Here is a 15,712-nt window from a genome sequence, read left to right as displayed (position 1 = left end):
GTTTCTGAGTAATCATTTTGAATGGGCGCTTTATGAGTGCGCGATTTAAATGTCTCAGATCCAGGATTGGCCGAAGTCCGCCGTCTTTCTTTGGAACAAGAAAATAACAGCTGTAAAACCCTTTTTGTGCTTGACAATTTGGTACAATTTCTATCGCGTTTTTCACGATGAGATTGTGTATTTCGGCTTGTAATACTGTCGCATCTTCGGGTGAAACCGTGAAAGATAGAACACTATTGAAACAGGGTGGCCGGTGTGTAAATTGGATCATGTAACCATGTTCGATCATTTTTTGCACCCATTCTGAAATACCTGTTAGCGCGTCCGCGTAATGGGACAGAGGGCAATTTGGTTTGCTCACCGTATAATATGATGCAACGCTCACTATAGGAGAGCGGTTGCGCAAAATGTGTGTGCTTTGAAGAGGAAAAGGGCTCTTTTTTGAGAATGTATGAGCATCTTGTGCATTTGCAACAAGTGCTGTATTCTTTATTGCATTTTGTATAGCATTTTTTATTGCATAGGACACAGAAACAACATTTTGCAAAACACTGTGAACAACAATACTCCTTTCCTGACAAACAGCAGTGTGGAGATGGGGAACAGTATTTTGTGTCTCTAATCGACCCTTCTTCGGAGCACTGGGGGGAACCACAGGCTCTGTTTTCCGCTTCAAAGTGTTGCGCCCTTCAGGAGCACTTCTGCTGCGCGGGGGTGTTCCTCCCGTCGGCGCGAGGCGGGTGCTGGTACAGCTGTTTCCATCTGGGCCATGGCTTGCATGGCCTCACCGGTGGCTCAGGGGTGGCAGGTGCTGGCACTGAGGTAGCGGGCATGGGTCTTTTAGCCGGGCACTAGCTTGAAACAGAGCACGGGCGAGCTGTCTGTGCTAAGCTCCGTTTGGGCATAAAGTGTCTTTTAGCTTGTGATTGCTGCTGAGTCGCGACGTAATGCTCAGCAAACTTACTCACCATGCCGCCAAAGAGGCTGGCTGAAGATACTGGAGCATCCAACAGAGATGTTTTCCCTCTGTCACTCATCTCCGTGAGGGTCAGCCATATATGCCAATCTAGAACGACCAGGTTGCCCATGGACTCGCCGATGGCTTGTGCCGTGACTTTTGTGGCATGCAGCGCTAAGTCTGTAGTGGCCCGTAGCTCTTTGAAAGTTTCCGGATCGAAGCCTTGCTTGTCTATTTTTCTTAGGAGCTTTGCTTGGAATACCTGGAGCACTGCCATTGCGTGGAGTGCTGATCCAGCTTGTCCTGCCACCGAGTAAGCTTTTCTCGTTAGTGTGAATGTCCCTCTACATGGCTAAAAAGGATGTATGGGGCGTGATTTCCATGCCCTGTTACACGTAGGGTAGAGGTGTGCCGCTACCGCCTCCTCCACAGGAGGTAGTTGGGCATAGCTGTTCTTTTCCCTGTAGTCCACGTTCGTGAGAATGGCATCACTGCGCTGAGAGGGGCATGCGCCAGGATTTAGATAGTTCGCCATGAACTTTGGGGAAAAATGGGGCAGATCCGCGGAATGCGGCCGCTTGACGGCGTCCGGACTGCAAGAACCAATCATCAAGGCAAGACTGCCCAGGTTCTTCTGGGGGAGACCACTCGAGGCTGAGTTCTTCGACCGCTCTTGTAAGGACGCGAAGCATCTCCCTGTCAGTGGCATGTACATGGTCCTCGCCCTCGCTGGGGGGAGGGGCAGTAGCATCATCCACTGACCACTCGTCTGATGCAGCGAGAGACATGACATCGTCATTATCCTCCTTATCATTCCCAGCATCAGATCCACCGAACAAGACGAGGCCGTATGCTCCTTCGGAGGGCCAAAGTTCGTCTCGCACATAGCGTATTGGGAAACATGCGCTTTGTGGAGATTGAGGGGCTCGCAGGGCATGTGCCGGCATGAGATCCACCACAAATTCATCCTGCTCCACCTCACGGCTACACCGTGCCTACTCGTGTGAATCCTCGGGTATCACAGAAGAGGCGGGCGGGGTGGCGCAAGAGGTTGAATCGTCCCTCAGAACAAGGCCGATTAATAAGCGAAGCGACTTGTGACTCATGTCCTCACAGTGAGGACAGTCTGTCTCCATGAGAGCTGACCCTGCGTGTGCACAGCTCAGAGAGAAAACGCAGCTCTCATGCTGCTCACACGGCGGGATGTGTCTCTCGCACAGTGAACACTTACGGAACGACATCTTGAAAAAGACGCGAACATTTAAGTGGCTCTTTTATATATTTATATTTATATCACACAAATTTTAATTGCTTTTAAAGGATACTCTACACCTGCCGATGTGCTGCAGAGAATCAGGTTGCTGAGGTCCATTCACCAGTGAAGCGTCAAGCGGCGAGGCAGAGAGATGTTCGCCGGAGCACTGCAGGGGAGCAGAGAGTCTTCTCCCTGCTGTGAAGATTCCGCCCGCTGACTCGTGTGTATCCGCGGCGAAGGTAGAGGGCTTCTAGACAAGAGATGATCACTGTTTTGAAGGAAGTAATTCTGAGGAAATGGTGTTTGTGCACTTGTTTTTATAGCAGGCGGGGCTCAAACACCATAGCCAATATTAGAATATTGGCGTTATTGTAGAGAGGTTTCAACTAGGTCGTGTAAGAAGGCACTCCCAATATGCGTTACTACGCAAAGCCGAGTGTACTGAGTCGTAAGGGAAATACAGTTGCACATCGCATCGTTCACCCGTAATACACCAACAAATGACCAAAAAAATAAACCCATGCTTAACTGACTAATAAAATAATAACTAACTGAAACCTTCGAAAAAACTGCATTCAGCCGTGCGCCCACAGAAGCACGAGTCCTTCTTGCACTGCCACGTCACTCACAGCCGTCGCGCGCATCCCGGGAAGCTCGCTCACGCTCTATCTGTCCGACGTGTCTGTCCCACAAAACCGACTGGTGAGGGAAAAATAAAACAGACGACATTCTCACCGGTGATACGGACACGTAGTGGGGATCATGGGGGGATCACAGAGTGTGGAAATACCCGGAGGCGGTTCGGAGGGCTATCATGTTCTCAGAGTGAGTGTGTTTCTCTCAGTTCTCTCTCTCTCACTCTCTCTCATTTACGGGGTAGGTCGCGAGTCCCTGGCGGCGTAGCGTTCAAATCGAGGCCGGGGATGTGAGTGTGGCCTGCTAGCAGCGGCTACAGGCCAGTATGGCTAAATGAAAACCTCTGGTGTTAAATGTAAATGTGGCATTGATACATTTGACTTATTTTTTAGAGTGAACATCCACACACAGATGTTCTTTCAAAATTATGCACAAATGTAACTTTATTTGTTCTATAGTGTCATTAAATATAACAGTGAATGTTGTTGGATGGGCTGATGGGGTTCAGCATTTAAGCAAATTAGGCTTTGCTGTCCAGTTTTCGTCAATCATAATTCATGTTAATCTAAAGCATTTGAAACACGTAGAATATAGCCTAATCCATGCATGACCAAGATGTCGTTTTAATAATTGGGGACATAGATGCATGACAGCTTCTATTGAAGGTTAACTCGTGCATTAGTTATTGGGTGAACACTTTTTTTTTTTTTTTTTTTTTTTTTTTTTTTAAAAAGTAGTGGAATTGGCCGGTTTGGAGTTTTGCTTGTGCATATAAAAAAATTTTTTTAAATTTATTTTAATGGATTGATTGATGGTTATATTTGAATATGATGATTTGAGTGGGTTTTTCTTTCTCCTATGCAGGTGCAGGAGAATTCGCCCGGGCACAGAGCAGGTCTTGAGCCGTTCTTTGACTTCATTGTGTCCATCAACAACACTAGACTGGTAGGTTTATTGCATATGATGCAAGGTCGGTCCACATGTGATCAAAACCGAACATCTGTTGAACACCAGTTGGTGTTCTTGAGTTATAAACGTGAGAAATATACAGTTGGAGAAATAGGCTTGATGCTCACTATCAAAACAGGAGTCACAGGTGTGATATAAAATCTTACGACTACAATGGTATATTTCCATATATTTAATTCAGTGGATTAAATTTTGTCTTGAGTTTATATCCGCTCCATATTTTGCATTAATCCACATTTCTTCAACACTCTCATGTGTTAATAACGTAAATCAATTATGCCCCACTACTAGTCGTGCAAATACATCAACCGCTTTGTAAATGGTATGGCAAGGTATAAACCGGTTTACACATTTCTGCCATTGTTTGGTATGTAGTATACCGTAATACTCCCCAGTCTTACCTAGTCGGATTACTGGAATTTTCATGAAGGTTTTTTTATTTTATTTTATTCAGAACAAGGATAATGACACACTGAAAGACATTCTGAAGGCCAGCGTGGAAAAGCCTGTGAAGATGCTGGTGTACAGCAGCAAGACACTCGAGCTGAGGGAAGCTACTGTAACGCCTAGCAACATGTGGGGCGGACAGGGCCTTCTGGGGGTCAGCATCCGCTTTTGCAGCTTTGAGGGAGCCAATGAAAACGTCTGGCATGTTTTGGTGAGTAACTGATAGCCAATGAGGCTCCATGGTGGAATGTAAAATTGTTGGCATTTACACCACTTTTTTTTCTTCTTTTTTTCTAAGGGTTGGGTGCCATTTGATGAAACTCTTTTTGAATTCCTTATGGTGAATTAGTACAGTCATTTGGTATAGCTGCTGCATTTAATAATCATGCTCTGCAAATGAGACTGTCATGGTGTTCTAAACGGGTGTGTTCTTGCTAAACAGACCGGTCGGTCGAGCTATGAATGGAGGCTTTGCTCAGTCTAGAATGCTCTAATTCCAACCTTTTTTGTATGAAATATTCTGATTTATAGGAAGTTGAGCCAAATTCTCCAGCAGCATTAGCAGGATTAAGACCACACACTGACTACATCATCGGAGCAGACACGGTTATGAACGAGGTATTTTTCTTTCATTCTCACCATCAACTTTTAATCATAACACTATTTGGGAATAGTTCACTCAAAAAGGAATATTCTCTCCCTCATTTCCTCTGTGGGGACACAAAAGATGTTTGAAGAATGTTCATGCTGCTTTTTTCCTATAAAGAAAGTAAACAGATATGTGTTGCTGTTGAGCTCCAAAAAGGACAAAAAAAAGTATACCATGTAATAAAATGAGCCCACATGACTCCCGTGCTATAATCCAAGTCTTCTGAAGCCATATAAAAGCATTGAGCGAGGCCTCTACGGACAAAGAGAAAGAATCGCCATTGGCTTGTAAATTTTTCTGTTTACTCACCAGACTTTTGACGATTTGTAAGCATAATGCAACTAAAAATGATATTAAGAAAATCGAGAAAGGGGCATCTTCACATATATTATTCATTTAAATGACTTCACGCACTGTAGAATGTTTAATTTATTTAATATTTCACTTTTTAATCATTTTAATCACATTTTAGCATTTTTAAATTGTACAAATGTCGCATTTGATCAATTTATATGATGTCATGAAATTGCATTTATAATAATGATACAAGTTGTTGTCACAGTTTGAAATTTCATACACATTTTCAACAGAAAATATTCAAAAGGTTGGAACCAAAAAATAAAAATAGAATTCCACATCTAACATTTTAGTGTTACTATATAAAAAGTAATATATAATAAAAATTAAAAAAAACTAGGTTGATGGGTTACTAGGTTACTAAACCTTTGCATAGGTTCTGCAAGAGTCAATTTGTTAAGTTCTTTAACATTTACAGTATGATTCCCCCTTCAAATATTATATATTTACACATGTATAACACTTACTATATTACATTTTTGTTACAGGTTCGTTTGCATGCATGATTTGTACGATTTACATTGACATGTAAAACAAGTGCTTAAATGGTACTTTAAGGGTACCGGCAGTTCCAAGTGTTTACAGTTGAATGAGTGTATTGCACATTAATGAGAGAGAGTTGATCATTCAAATTAAAATCTACAAGTTCTTGAGTTTTGCAACACTTTTTATATAAAAACATTAAGATGAATTGTAAGACGTTTATAAGAATTTTCCTAATTGCTAATCATTAAAAGTGCTGTATGCAATTTTAGCCGTTCTACTACCACAAAACTGAGCCGTTGAATTAGCCACGGCCCTCTTTCCAGAACCCTGCACTCAAAAGATACAAAATGAGCTTTATTGAGACCGACATCATGCAGAAAACAACAGCAGCAAAATAGCGCCCTCAACTGACAACTTTTATGAGCAGCATGGCATAACAATGGCATTAAACTTCAAAAATTTGCTACTACTACAATACTATGAGAAGGCACAAAATGATTGACAGGCAGAAAGCGTCATTGACCACAGAGCGCGGACAGATTTTTGTTTGCTGTTTACAGAGTCTAGCGCTGTCACAGAGAATGGTGAGATATCTCACGACACTTATTTCAGTAATATCTTTCAGTGAGTAGGAAACATTTTTGCATACCTTTCCATGAAAAAAATCACTTATAGCACCTTTAAAAACATTCCTAGGAAGTCTTTGTACAAAAACAAGACTCCCGTAACTGAAATACGAAGATGCAAAGAAAATATTATTTAAGAATAATTTCCTTTTTAAGAAAGTTTCGTGAATTTGGACCCTGGTGAATGAAATATTGCATTGCTTTTCAGAGCTGAACTATTTTTTTCATTATTTTTGTGTGTATTATGTTTTCTCTCCAGTCAGAAGACTTATTCTCATTGATAGAAACTCATGAGGGCAAAGGACTGAAACTCTACGTCTACAACACAGACACGGATAACTGCAGAGAAGTGGTCATTACACCCAATAGTGCCTGGGGTGGAGAGGGCAGGTGTGTGTATGAAACTCTCTTTCTCTGGTTCCTGCCTGAGTGCAGAGGCTATTATTTTCCTCTTTAGTATAGGCTAAATGTGTCTGACACTATTATTTTTCTCTGTTCAGCCTTGGCTGTGGTATTGGCTATGGTTACCTGCACAGAATCCCTACTCGACCCTTTGAAGAGGGCAAGAAAATTAGTTTTTCTGGACACAACCCCAGTGAGCCAACCAGCCCGCTGAAGGATGGCTTCACAGAGGTCAGTAAGAGTGTATGTGTGTGTTTTCAGTGGTTGCCTTGGTCAGATATTTCACTTTCATAATTTTTCTGTTTAGGTTCAGCTCTCTGCTGTAACTCCGCCCCCTGTGTCACAGCCCGCCCCCATAGGACTTGAAGAGAGCCTGTCTGGCCTGTCACTCAGCTCTGCCCCGCCTCAAATTCCTAGCGAGCTCCACACAGGTGCTGCACCTCACCTACATTTTTTAGTTATATATAACATACTGTTATTCTACAGCCATTTGTTTGGAATTTTTCCAAAACCCCTAAACCAGGGGTTCTCAATGGGGCGGTACCACCCCCCAGGGGGTGTTCAAAGGATGCCAGGGGGCGATGAGAGCAAATTAGTGGGGGGCGGGGGCGTTAGGTTACAAATGCGGGGTGTTTATCAGTCATTATAATCAAATCTATCATCAAGTTCCTCTTTGCATTAAATCATTTATCTAGACTTGGAGTAAATCAGTTGGTTCTCAATTATACGGGTTGATAAACATTTGTACCGCGGTTCATCCGATTTTGAAGTCTAACAACGCATCTGAAGAATCTGTTTTAGCAGCGTCAAATACACAGGCAGAGGCACAACCTCGGCTAATGCACCTGTATGGCTCTGTAGATGGATATGTCTCAATGGACAGAGCAGCGTGAGCGCAAAGCTCTTAAAGCTCGAGCTCTTAAATGCACAGCTTTGCAAGAATAATTGAAAAGCAAGGTGCGAGAAGCGGAAACCATTTGAATTCGGCACAGAATTCTACATCACCACCCTTGAATTTACTATAGTAACACTATCTGTACTTTAGGCTGATATAGATTGATAATAAATATTATCAGCTCTATTAAATTTGTCATAGGCTACATTAGGGGAGTGAGGAAATATAATTAATTTTTGTTACAACTTATAAATATTTATATTTTGTAATTATTGTTTTTACATGTGTTTAGAGTAGGTCTACTGTTTAAAATTACAAAAATGCCATAGTTGGTTTTATAGAAATCATGTTGCATCTAACCATGGTAGTGAAGAAGATCCATGCTTCCATGTGTTTACAATGGTCTTATTACAAATACCACTGTTAAAACTATAAAAATAAATAATGAATAAATAACCTTTTTCAAAAAGGCAAATGTAAAATATATTGACTATCACATTTATTATTAGTTTCTGTCTTCACATTTTATTTTATAGGCCCTAGATATAGCCCTCCATCTGCTTGAATTCAAGAAACACAAGGTTTGGTCTCACATTCATGCCGTGTATGCCTGCTGAATTTATTAACAAAACTTTAAAATTATGCAGTGCATCGAAGTTGCATTGAGCAAATTAAGCAAATAATACAAATATTGAGTTTTGTGTTTTATGTATTTTTTTTATTTTTATTTTTTGGTACAACAAAGTCTCCACTTTCAAATTATGTCACATAATTTTTCATCAAAAAAAAGGTTGAGAACCACTGCCCTAAACCAAGAACAAAATCCTAGAGCTTTCAAACTATGTCCACCAAACTTAGCACAGACCTTCAGACTGTTCTGACTCGTGTTGCTATATTTTTGATGGAAATAACCATTTTTGCACAGCGGACATTCAAAAATAAAAACAAATAACATAGACATTGACAGAATGTTCAGAAGGGCCAGCTTAATGCTTGTTAATTATGTGGGCTTGACAAAGTCAAATACTGTTATTCTACTAAATTGGTTGTGGTTTTTCAAAATCCCTAAACCGAGACCAGTATTTCCTAGAGCTTTCAAGCTACACTCACCTATCTTGGTACAGACCTCCAGAAAATTCCAGACTTAGTGTGTTATGTATTTTCTAATTGATCGGACTTACGGTTTTCGCACAGCGAACGTTCAAATTTGAGAAAAACCACTTAGACTTATATTGACGGAATGTTCAAACGGGCCAACGGAATGCTCATTAGTTTAAAAAAAAAAAAAAACTCAGAAAATTCAAATGTAAACAAATCCACAAAAGACCTGGGATCAAATATCAAATTACTCTCTCTCTCTTTCTCTAGCTATCTGTCTACAGTATCTATTTGTCGATCTGATAGTTTATCTATGTGACAGACTGTCTGACTATATAGCTTGCTAGCTGGCTGTTTGTCTTACTGTATTGTCTGTTTAGCCAATAAACTTCAGACCTTTAAAACTAGTTTAAACCATGAGACAAGGCTTTAAGCCAACATAAACATTTGTCTTTAACTCTAGTTATATTCTGTACATCCTCCTTTTTTACTTTGCTCATAATTCTGCATAATTAAGTAAACCAGAAGATATTTTGACCAAGAGAAACTGTCAAACATAAATGTGAATGATAATTGTTATTGTTTCTTTTCAGGTGTTCCTACAGTCCCCCAGTTGCCCACTCATGTGACCCCAGGGTTGGGTTCCCTTGCCTCCGTCAACCCCTCTACCACCCTACCAGGTTAAAAAATAAATAAATACCTGTCCTCCTTATTACTGTTACATGAATAAAAGTTTAAAGATATTTGTAATCCGTCCTCAAGAAGGGGCTGCTCAGAACAAACACATTCTTGCACTATAAAAGTTAGACCTGTTTTTTATTTTTTTTATTTTAAGCTCTTTCACTGAACACAGCATCTAAAAAAAAACATGGCACTCCTGCACGAGACGCTGAAAAAAACAGCGAGACTCAGCGCAGCGGTCAAAGACGTCCGCCTAGCACATACAGGTGCATCTCAATAAATTAGTACTGAAGTAATAGACTACTGAAGTAGTTTAAGTCTTTGGTTCTTTTAATTGTGATGATTTTGGCTCACATTTAACAATGTTTAACAAGACTTAAACTGCTTCAGTCTGTGTGCATTGAATTTATTTAATACACGAGTTTCACAATTTGAGTTGAATTACTGAAATAAATGAACTTTTCCACAACATTCTAATTTATTGAGATGCACCTGTATGTACAAAGAAAAACTATTGAAAAACATCACAAACAGATGCAAAAACATGTTCTGTGTGAACGGCCACTTATTGTGGTAATTTACTGTGCTTCGAAATGTGAATATAATGTAGGTAAATGATGTTTATATATTTTGCTTATTCTCAGGTTTGATGCCCTTACCGTCTGGCCTCGCTCCGCTACCAAACCTGCCTAACCTCACGAACCTCAATATACCGTTACCGGACTTTAACACTTTATCTTTAGCTGGATTCAGTGGGTTACCTCCCACCACAGCAGGTACACACACAAACACACACTCCATTCTTGAGTCTAATACTCTTACAAAGCCAGACTTTTGACTATCAACAGCAAGTCTGGTCTACTTTGCAGCTTATTCTGGCCACATCCATATTAACCCTCTGGGGTCTGAGGGTGTTTTTGGGCCCTGGAGAAGTTTTGACATGCCTTGACATTTGTGCTTTTTACAGTTGCTTAAAAACATATTAATGGCTAGAGTCTGATAACACTGTATTCAGCACAAACTGGGCTACAATAATATGTGAGCAACATGTATGTACATGTTTGTATTTTTGAGAAAATAACATTTATGCGTGGTTTTTGAAAAAATAAAAGTAACTGAAATAAGACCATATAACACATACTAAACATTTGTTCACAAGACTTTTGAGAACTGGATCTTGTAGCCTAGAGTTTTTGCTACAAAATGATGTGAAAACCATCCTGATCAATCGTTCATACAAAACAATATAGTCATTTAACTTTTGTAAGACACTTTCAGTGTTAGAAAGGCCATATGCGAGGAGGCGTGAATAATCATGAATATTGATGTGATTCACACCTGAGGAGACAAAGACCCCTCCCCTGGAACAGAATAAAATGTAATATCTGATATAGGGCATATACACAATATATAATGTTTTTTTCAGGATTCTTTGATGAATAGAAAGTTCAAAATAACAGCATTTATCTGAAATAGAAAGCTTTTGTAACATTATAAATGTCTTTACTGTCACTTTTGGTCAATATAATGCATCCTTGCTGAATAAAAGTATTAATTTCTTTCCATAAAAATAAAAAAATAAAAAATCTTTCTGACCCCAAACTTTTGAACGGTAGTGTATAATGTTACAAAAGCTTTCTATTTCAGATAAATGCTGTTATTTTGAACTTTATATTCATCAAAGAATCCTGAAAAAAATTGTACTGTTTTCAACATTGATAATAAAAATAAATGTTTCTTGAGCAGCAAATCATGATATTACAATGATTTCTGAAGGATCATGTGCTGAAAATTCAGCTTTACATCACAGGAATAAATTGCATTTTAAAATTATATATATGTATATGAAACTTGCCTCGGGGGCGTTTACCATTTGCATTGATCGTCTCAGCACATTACCGTATGAATAGCGCGCTCTGCTGGTGGGTGTGTTCACATTAGGGATAACTAGCTGAGTCAGGAGAAACTGTACATCGCTTTTTCATACAGATTACATTGCAGGAGAATATTTGTTTTAAATTTGAATTGTTTTATTTAAAAGTAGACATTTTAAGCTTTCTTTAGATATATTTTTCATGTTTGTCTAAGTATTCGCGGACTTTCAGTTCATTTTTGTGACACGTTTCAGAAAGATGCTCGCGGAGACAGAGAAGGCTGAAAGCGCACCCTGTTTATTTTCTTTATTTTACAAAAGCACAAGGTTTTATAAGTGTTATTGTGAGTGTACACAAATAAAAGTAGACGCTTTATAGCCTCTAATGATGTCTTACACTTATCTGTATGTCCAAAAATGGAGTATTTTAAGTTGTTTCTGCTTTTATGAGGAAAAAATCCAGTAGGACGCACCGGTGCGTCCGTCGACCCCTGAGTGTTACCATAAAAAAAGTCTGGGTTATTATAGTTTTGGATTTTTATTTGAGTCTTTATATCTATTTTATTTTTGAAGTTAAAGCTCTTGTAATTTCTGCACCAGAAGCACCACCAACGGAATTGCAGAAATAAACATTGTTTTCAAAACAGCTTTCTGAATACGCCCCCTTCTGTCATTGATGGAACAAACAGATAGTCCTGCCCCCAACACAAATTGAGTCAATGTTATTGTCTCTCTTAAGACGGGTCTCTCTAAACAAACAGAGGAATTTTCATATCGCCACAGTGACACAGTGCTTACAGTTTTCAGGAAAATTAACCTTTGAATGGCTTACGGCTGTCTCTAAATATTAAGCTGGGATGGAAGAAAGGATTTTAACACTGAAAAGGTTACTTCAGCTTTAAGTTTTACTGATATAATTTTAAAATGGTTTATGACATTACATTTCTCTTGGTCATCTAGTTTTACTGCTATCTAGTGGCATTTTCATGTTAAATGAAGACAATTGTAAAGGTTTCAAATATTATAGTGTACTTTGATTTAGAAAAAAATGCAAAATGACTTAATTTGAGGTCATCGTTATTTTAGTGAGTTTTTGTCATGAAAATGTATATGTAATATTCCAGTTATGTTTTTATTTTATTTGTAAACAAAAATGCTTTCAACTGTTTTTTGTTAAAAATAATCATACTGGTCTGACCAACATGTAAAGCAACCCCTTCCTTTTGTTTTTACTTGGCATTTAATGGCAGGTTTATCTGAAATTAGGAATGGGTGATGTAAGCAAAAAACTATATTGCGATATTCTTAAACTTGTGGGTCAATAATGATATGTCAAAATATACAAATTTTTAGCAATATTAACTAAAGCCTAGCACACATTACACAACTCAAGCTCTTGTCCGTGACAAGAAGTCTCAGATCCCATGACCGATGGTCGTGTAGTGTGTGCACTTCTGTGACATGCCCAGATTATTTACAGACGCTACGACAAATTTCAAACCTGCTTGATATCTAGATGTCTTGTTTTCAGGTGTGTGCACTGTACTGACGAGCGAGAGACCGACAATGAGCAACAGCCAATGAAATAAAGAGAGAGAGAGCAAGATCTCAGCTGGGTTTTTCCTTTTCTTTTTTTCATGTGTTTTTTTTGTTGACATGTTTTCAGGAATAAGCATTCCCGTTGCTATGTGCTTGAGTTTGCAAATGATTTTATGGGATTGAACATTTAAGATGCGTTTTGGGTGATCCGTTGCCGGTTGCGTTCAGATTTAAGAGGAAATAACCATCAGATTGGAAAATAAAAAAATACAGGAACTTTACAGATCTTCTTCAGTACGCCTGATATTATCTTGCAGTGACACAGATGAGAAGCAGGCACATCACTAAAATACCTCCAAATTCTGCTCTTAATTTCATGTTTTATCATGTGCTCATATTAAATGCAATAATTAAGAGAATATTATTATTTATGTTTTCAGCTTTATTATCATGAAGTAATACACTGACATAATGAATGAAGTTTTTTTCCTCAATACAAACACAAGTGGTCAAAAGACATGACCAGGTCTGCTTGTGAACGCATCTTCAATACTGAGGAATAATTCCAAAATACTGTCCATTGGTTTGACTGATTAAAATTACCATTTTTATTTTAAATCATGACATTCCATTTAGAAGGCACTGAAATAGAATTAATGCAACGTTTTTTTAAACCAACTTCACGTATCTACATTTGCGCTGTATGTGAGTGCACTCTAACGAAAGCTATTAGAAAAATGCACCCTTTAATGCAAATATAACGCAAACGTAACTAATGACGGATAAAAATAATATAATTATTTGATGAGTGCATTTTATACCATGCGGCTGCATTTTCCATTACTGCAATAGAAATGAAACTCAAATTTCTACAGATTTAATGGGTATATTGCCAACCCCTATATTAAACGGTTCATACCACATATGTGATAATTATTTTTTTTCTCCCCAATTTGGAATGCCCAATTCCCAATGCGCTCTAGGTCCTCGTGTTGGTGTACTGACTCGCCTCAATCCAGGTGGTGGAGGACGAATCTCAGTTGCCTCCGCGTCTGAGACCGTCAATCCGCGCAACTTATCACATGGCTTGTTAAGCGTGTTACCGCGGAGACATAGCACAAGTGGAGGCTTCACGCCATCCACCGCGGCATCCACGCACAACTCATCACACGCCCCACTGAGAGCGAGAACCACATTATAGCGATCACGAGGAGGTTACCCCATGTGACTCTACCCTCCCTAGCAACTGGGCGAATTTGGTTGCTTAGGAGTCCTGGCTGGAGTCACTCAGCACACCCTGGATTTGAACTCACAACTCCAGGGGTGGTAGTGAGCGTCTTTACTCGCTGAGCTACCCAGGCCCCCTCAGAAAATGATTTGAAAGACTTTGTTTCTCACTGGGCTGATTAAAAAAAATCTGTGCACTCCAGGAAGTTGGGTAAATCCCACCAATCAGATTGGAGCTTGATACTACATGGTAATATCTAGACATGGATAAAATACTGTATATTCTCCAGACTGAGTATTTTTTTTTTTTCTCTCTCTCTTTAGGTTTGCCCCCTCTCGCCCCCCTCCCTCCTCTGAATCTTACTGGCATCTCTGCTCTGCCCATGCCCACCGTTCTGCCCTCCACGCTGCACAGCATGCCAGGAGTCACGCTGTCGTCCACGCTGGCCCCCTCTGACCTTGTACCGCCTGTCTCCTTAAAGACCGAGCAGACTCCAGCGCTCGTACTGGAAGCCACAGCCACCCCTGCAGTCAAAAACACGCCCTCAGGGATGCCCGTTGCCACGGAGACGACCAATGCACAGGTGGCCGCAGAGTCCTCGTAACCATCAGGCCGTGGCCAGGGGACATCTCTAATGTATTTATTCATTACAAAAAGATTCCAGTGTGCAAACACACACATAAACAGTTCTGTTGAGAGATGCCAGAGGTAATGTGTGAGAGATGGACAAATAAAATGTTGAAATATTAAAAAAATACATGTAAAAAAAGCTGGAGTGACTGTAAGTGATTAAGAGGATGTATGTCCAATTTGCACTCTCATCAGAATCTGTGCTTTCTCAAGCTTTTTCTTTCTGTATATCCTGTAATCAACTTTCAAATGTCAGTATAGCATTCCCTGTAATTACAAATTGCTATGTGATTTTACTATGTAATGTTCGTTCTTTCTTTGCACCATGTTTATTTTGATTTGCTCTAATCTCAGAACATCCTCTACACATCAGACTGGGCTCTGGGCCTCTTTCTCTCACTTACACACCTTCAGTAAGATAGCGCTGTCAACATGTACAGAAATACAAATGTGTGCTTGTGCAGTTTGAAGATGGTGTAGGAATCTCTTATTCAAACATATACAAGCAATAAACTACCCAGTTTTACACCACGAGTGCCTCCTGAGTCACTGAATTCTAAGTTTAAAGGTGACATATGGACAACATGCCAGAAGAGTGATAATGAAACCTTAAATGGATAGTGCAAAAAAATCTATTCTGTTATTTACTCACCCTCATGATTTAGTTTTTTCCATGGAACACAAAAGGAGATGTTAGGCACAGTGTTGTGAATTTAAATAGCAATGTTACAAGCTTTACATTTTTCAGTAGCATAACAGTAGCTTTTCCAGTAACAAGCTATATTTTCCAACGAGGAACAGTGTAGCATCACAAAAACGCTCCGATCAACACATTTTATTGCAAATGCAGCAATTATGGAGGAGCAGGTCTGTCAATATAAAAAATAAATATAATTGCAAATAAATACATTTTCAAATGAGTATTGATACTTTCAGTTATTTCTATATTTGTCCGTATGGTAATGAGGGTGTGTTTTCTACTT

General features: G+C 39.5%; 1 protein-coding gene across 1 annotated transcript; it reads left to right on the top strand.

The window, feature by feature from the left end:
- Positions 1–2,841: 2,841 nt before the first annotated feature.
- Positions 2,842–15,260, top strand: gorasp2 (golgi reassembly stacking protein 2). The gene is made up of 10 exons (XM_051706570.1): positions 2,842–3,038; positions 3,714–3,794; positions 4,273–4,476; positions 4,797–4,883; positions 6,643–6,773; positions 6,884–7,016; positions 7,093–7,216; positions 9,372–9,458; positions 10,104–10,235; positions 14,423–15,260. The coding sequence occupies exons 1-10, from the start codon at positions 2,976–2,978 to the stop codon at positions 14,701–14,703; spliced, it is 1,323 nt and encodes a 440-aa protein (XP_051562530.1). The 5' UTR covers positions 2,842–2,975; the 3' UTR covers positions 14,704–15,260.
- The last annotated feature ends 452 nt before the right edge of the window (positions 15,261–15,712 follow it).

The sequence above is a fragment of the Myxocyprinus asiaticus genome, chromosome 9, assembly GCF_019703515.2.
Source record: "Myxocyprinus asiaticus isolate MX2 ecotype Aquarium Trade chromosome 9, UBuf_Myxa_2, whole genome shotgun sequence".
In the NCBI taxonomy this organism is placed as follows: Eukaryota; Metazoa; Chordata; class Actinopteri; order Cypriniformes; family Catostomidae; genus Myxocyprinus; species Myxocyprinus asiaticus.
This window is presented reverse-complemented; position numbering and strand designations above follow the sequence as displayed.

Excerpts from the sequence above, each read along its gene's own strand:
- gorasp2 (XM_051706570.1), top strand. The coding sequence starts at position 2,976 with ATGGGGGGATCACAGAGTGTGGAAATACCCGGAGGCGGTTCGGAGGGC. Across the intron at positions 3,039-3,713 it reads AGGGCTATCATGTTCTCAGA|GTGCAGGAGAATTCGCCCGG; the intron begins GTGAGTGTGTTT and ends TCTCCTATGCAG. Across the intron at positions 4,477-4,796 it reads AAAACGTCTGGCATGTTTTG|GAAGTTGAGCCAAATTCTCC; the intron begins GTGAGTAACTGA and ends TCTGATTTATAG.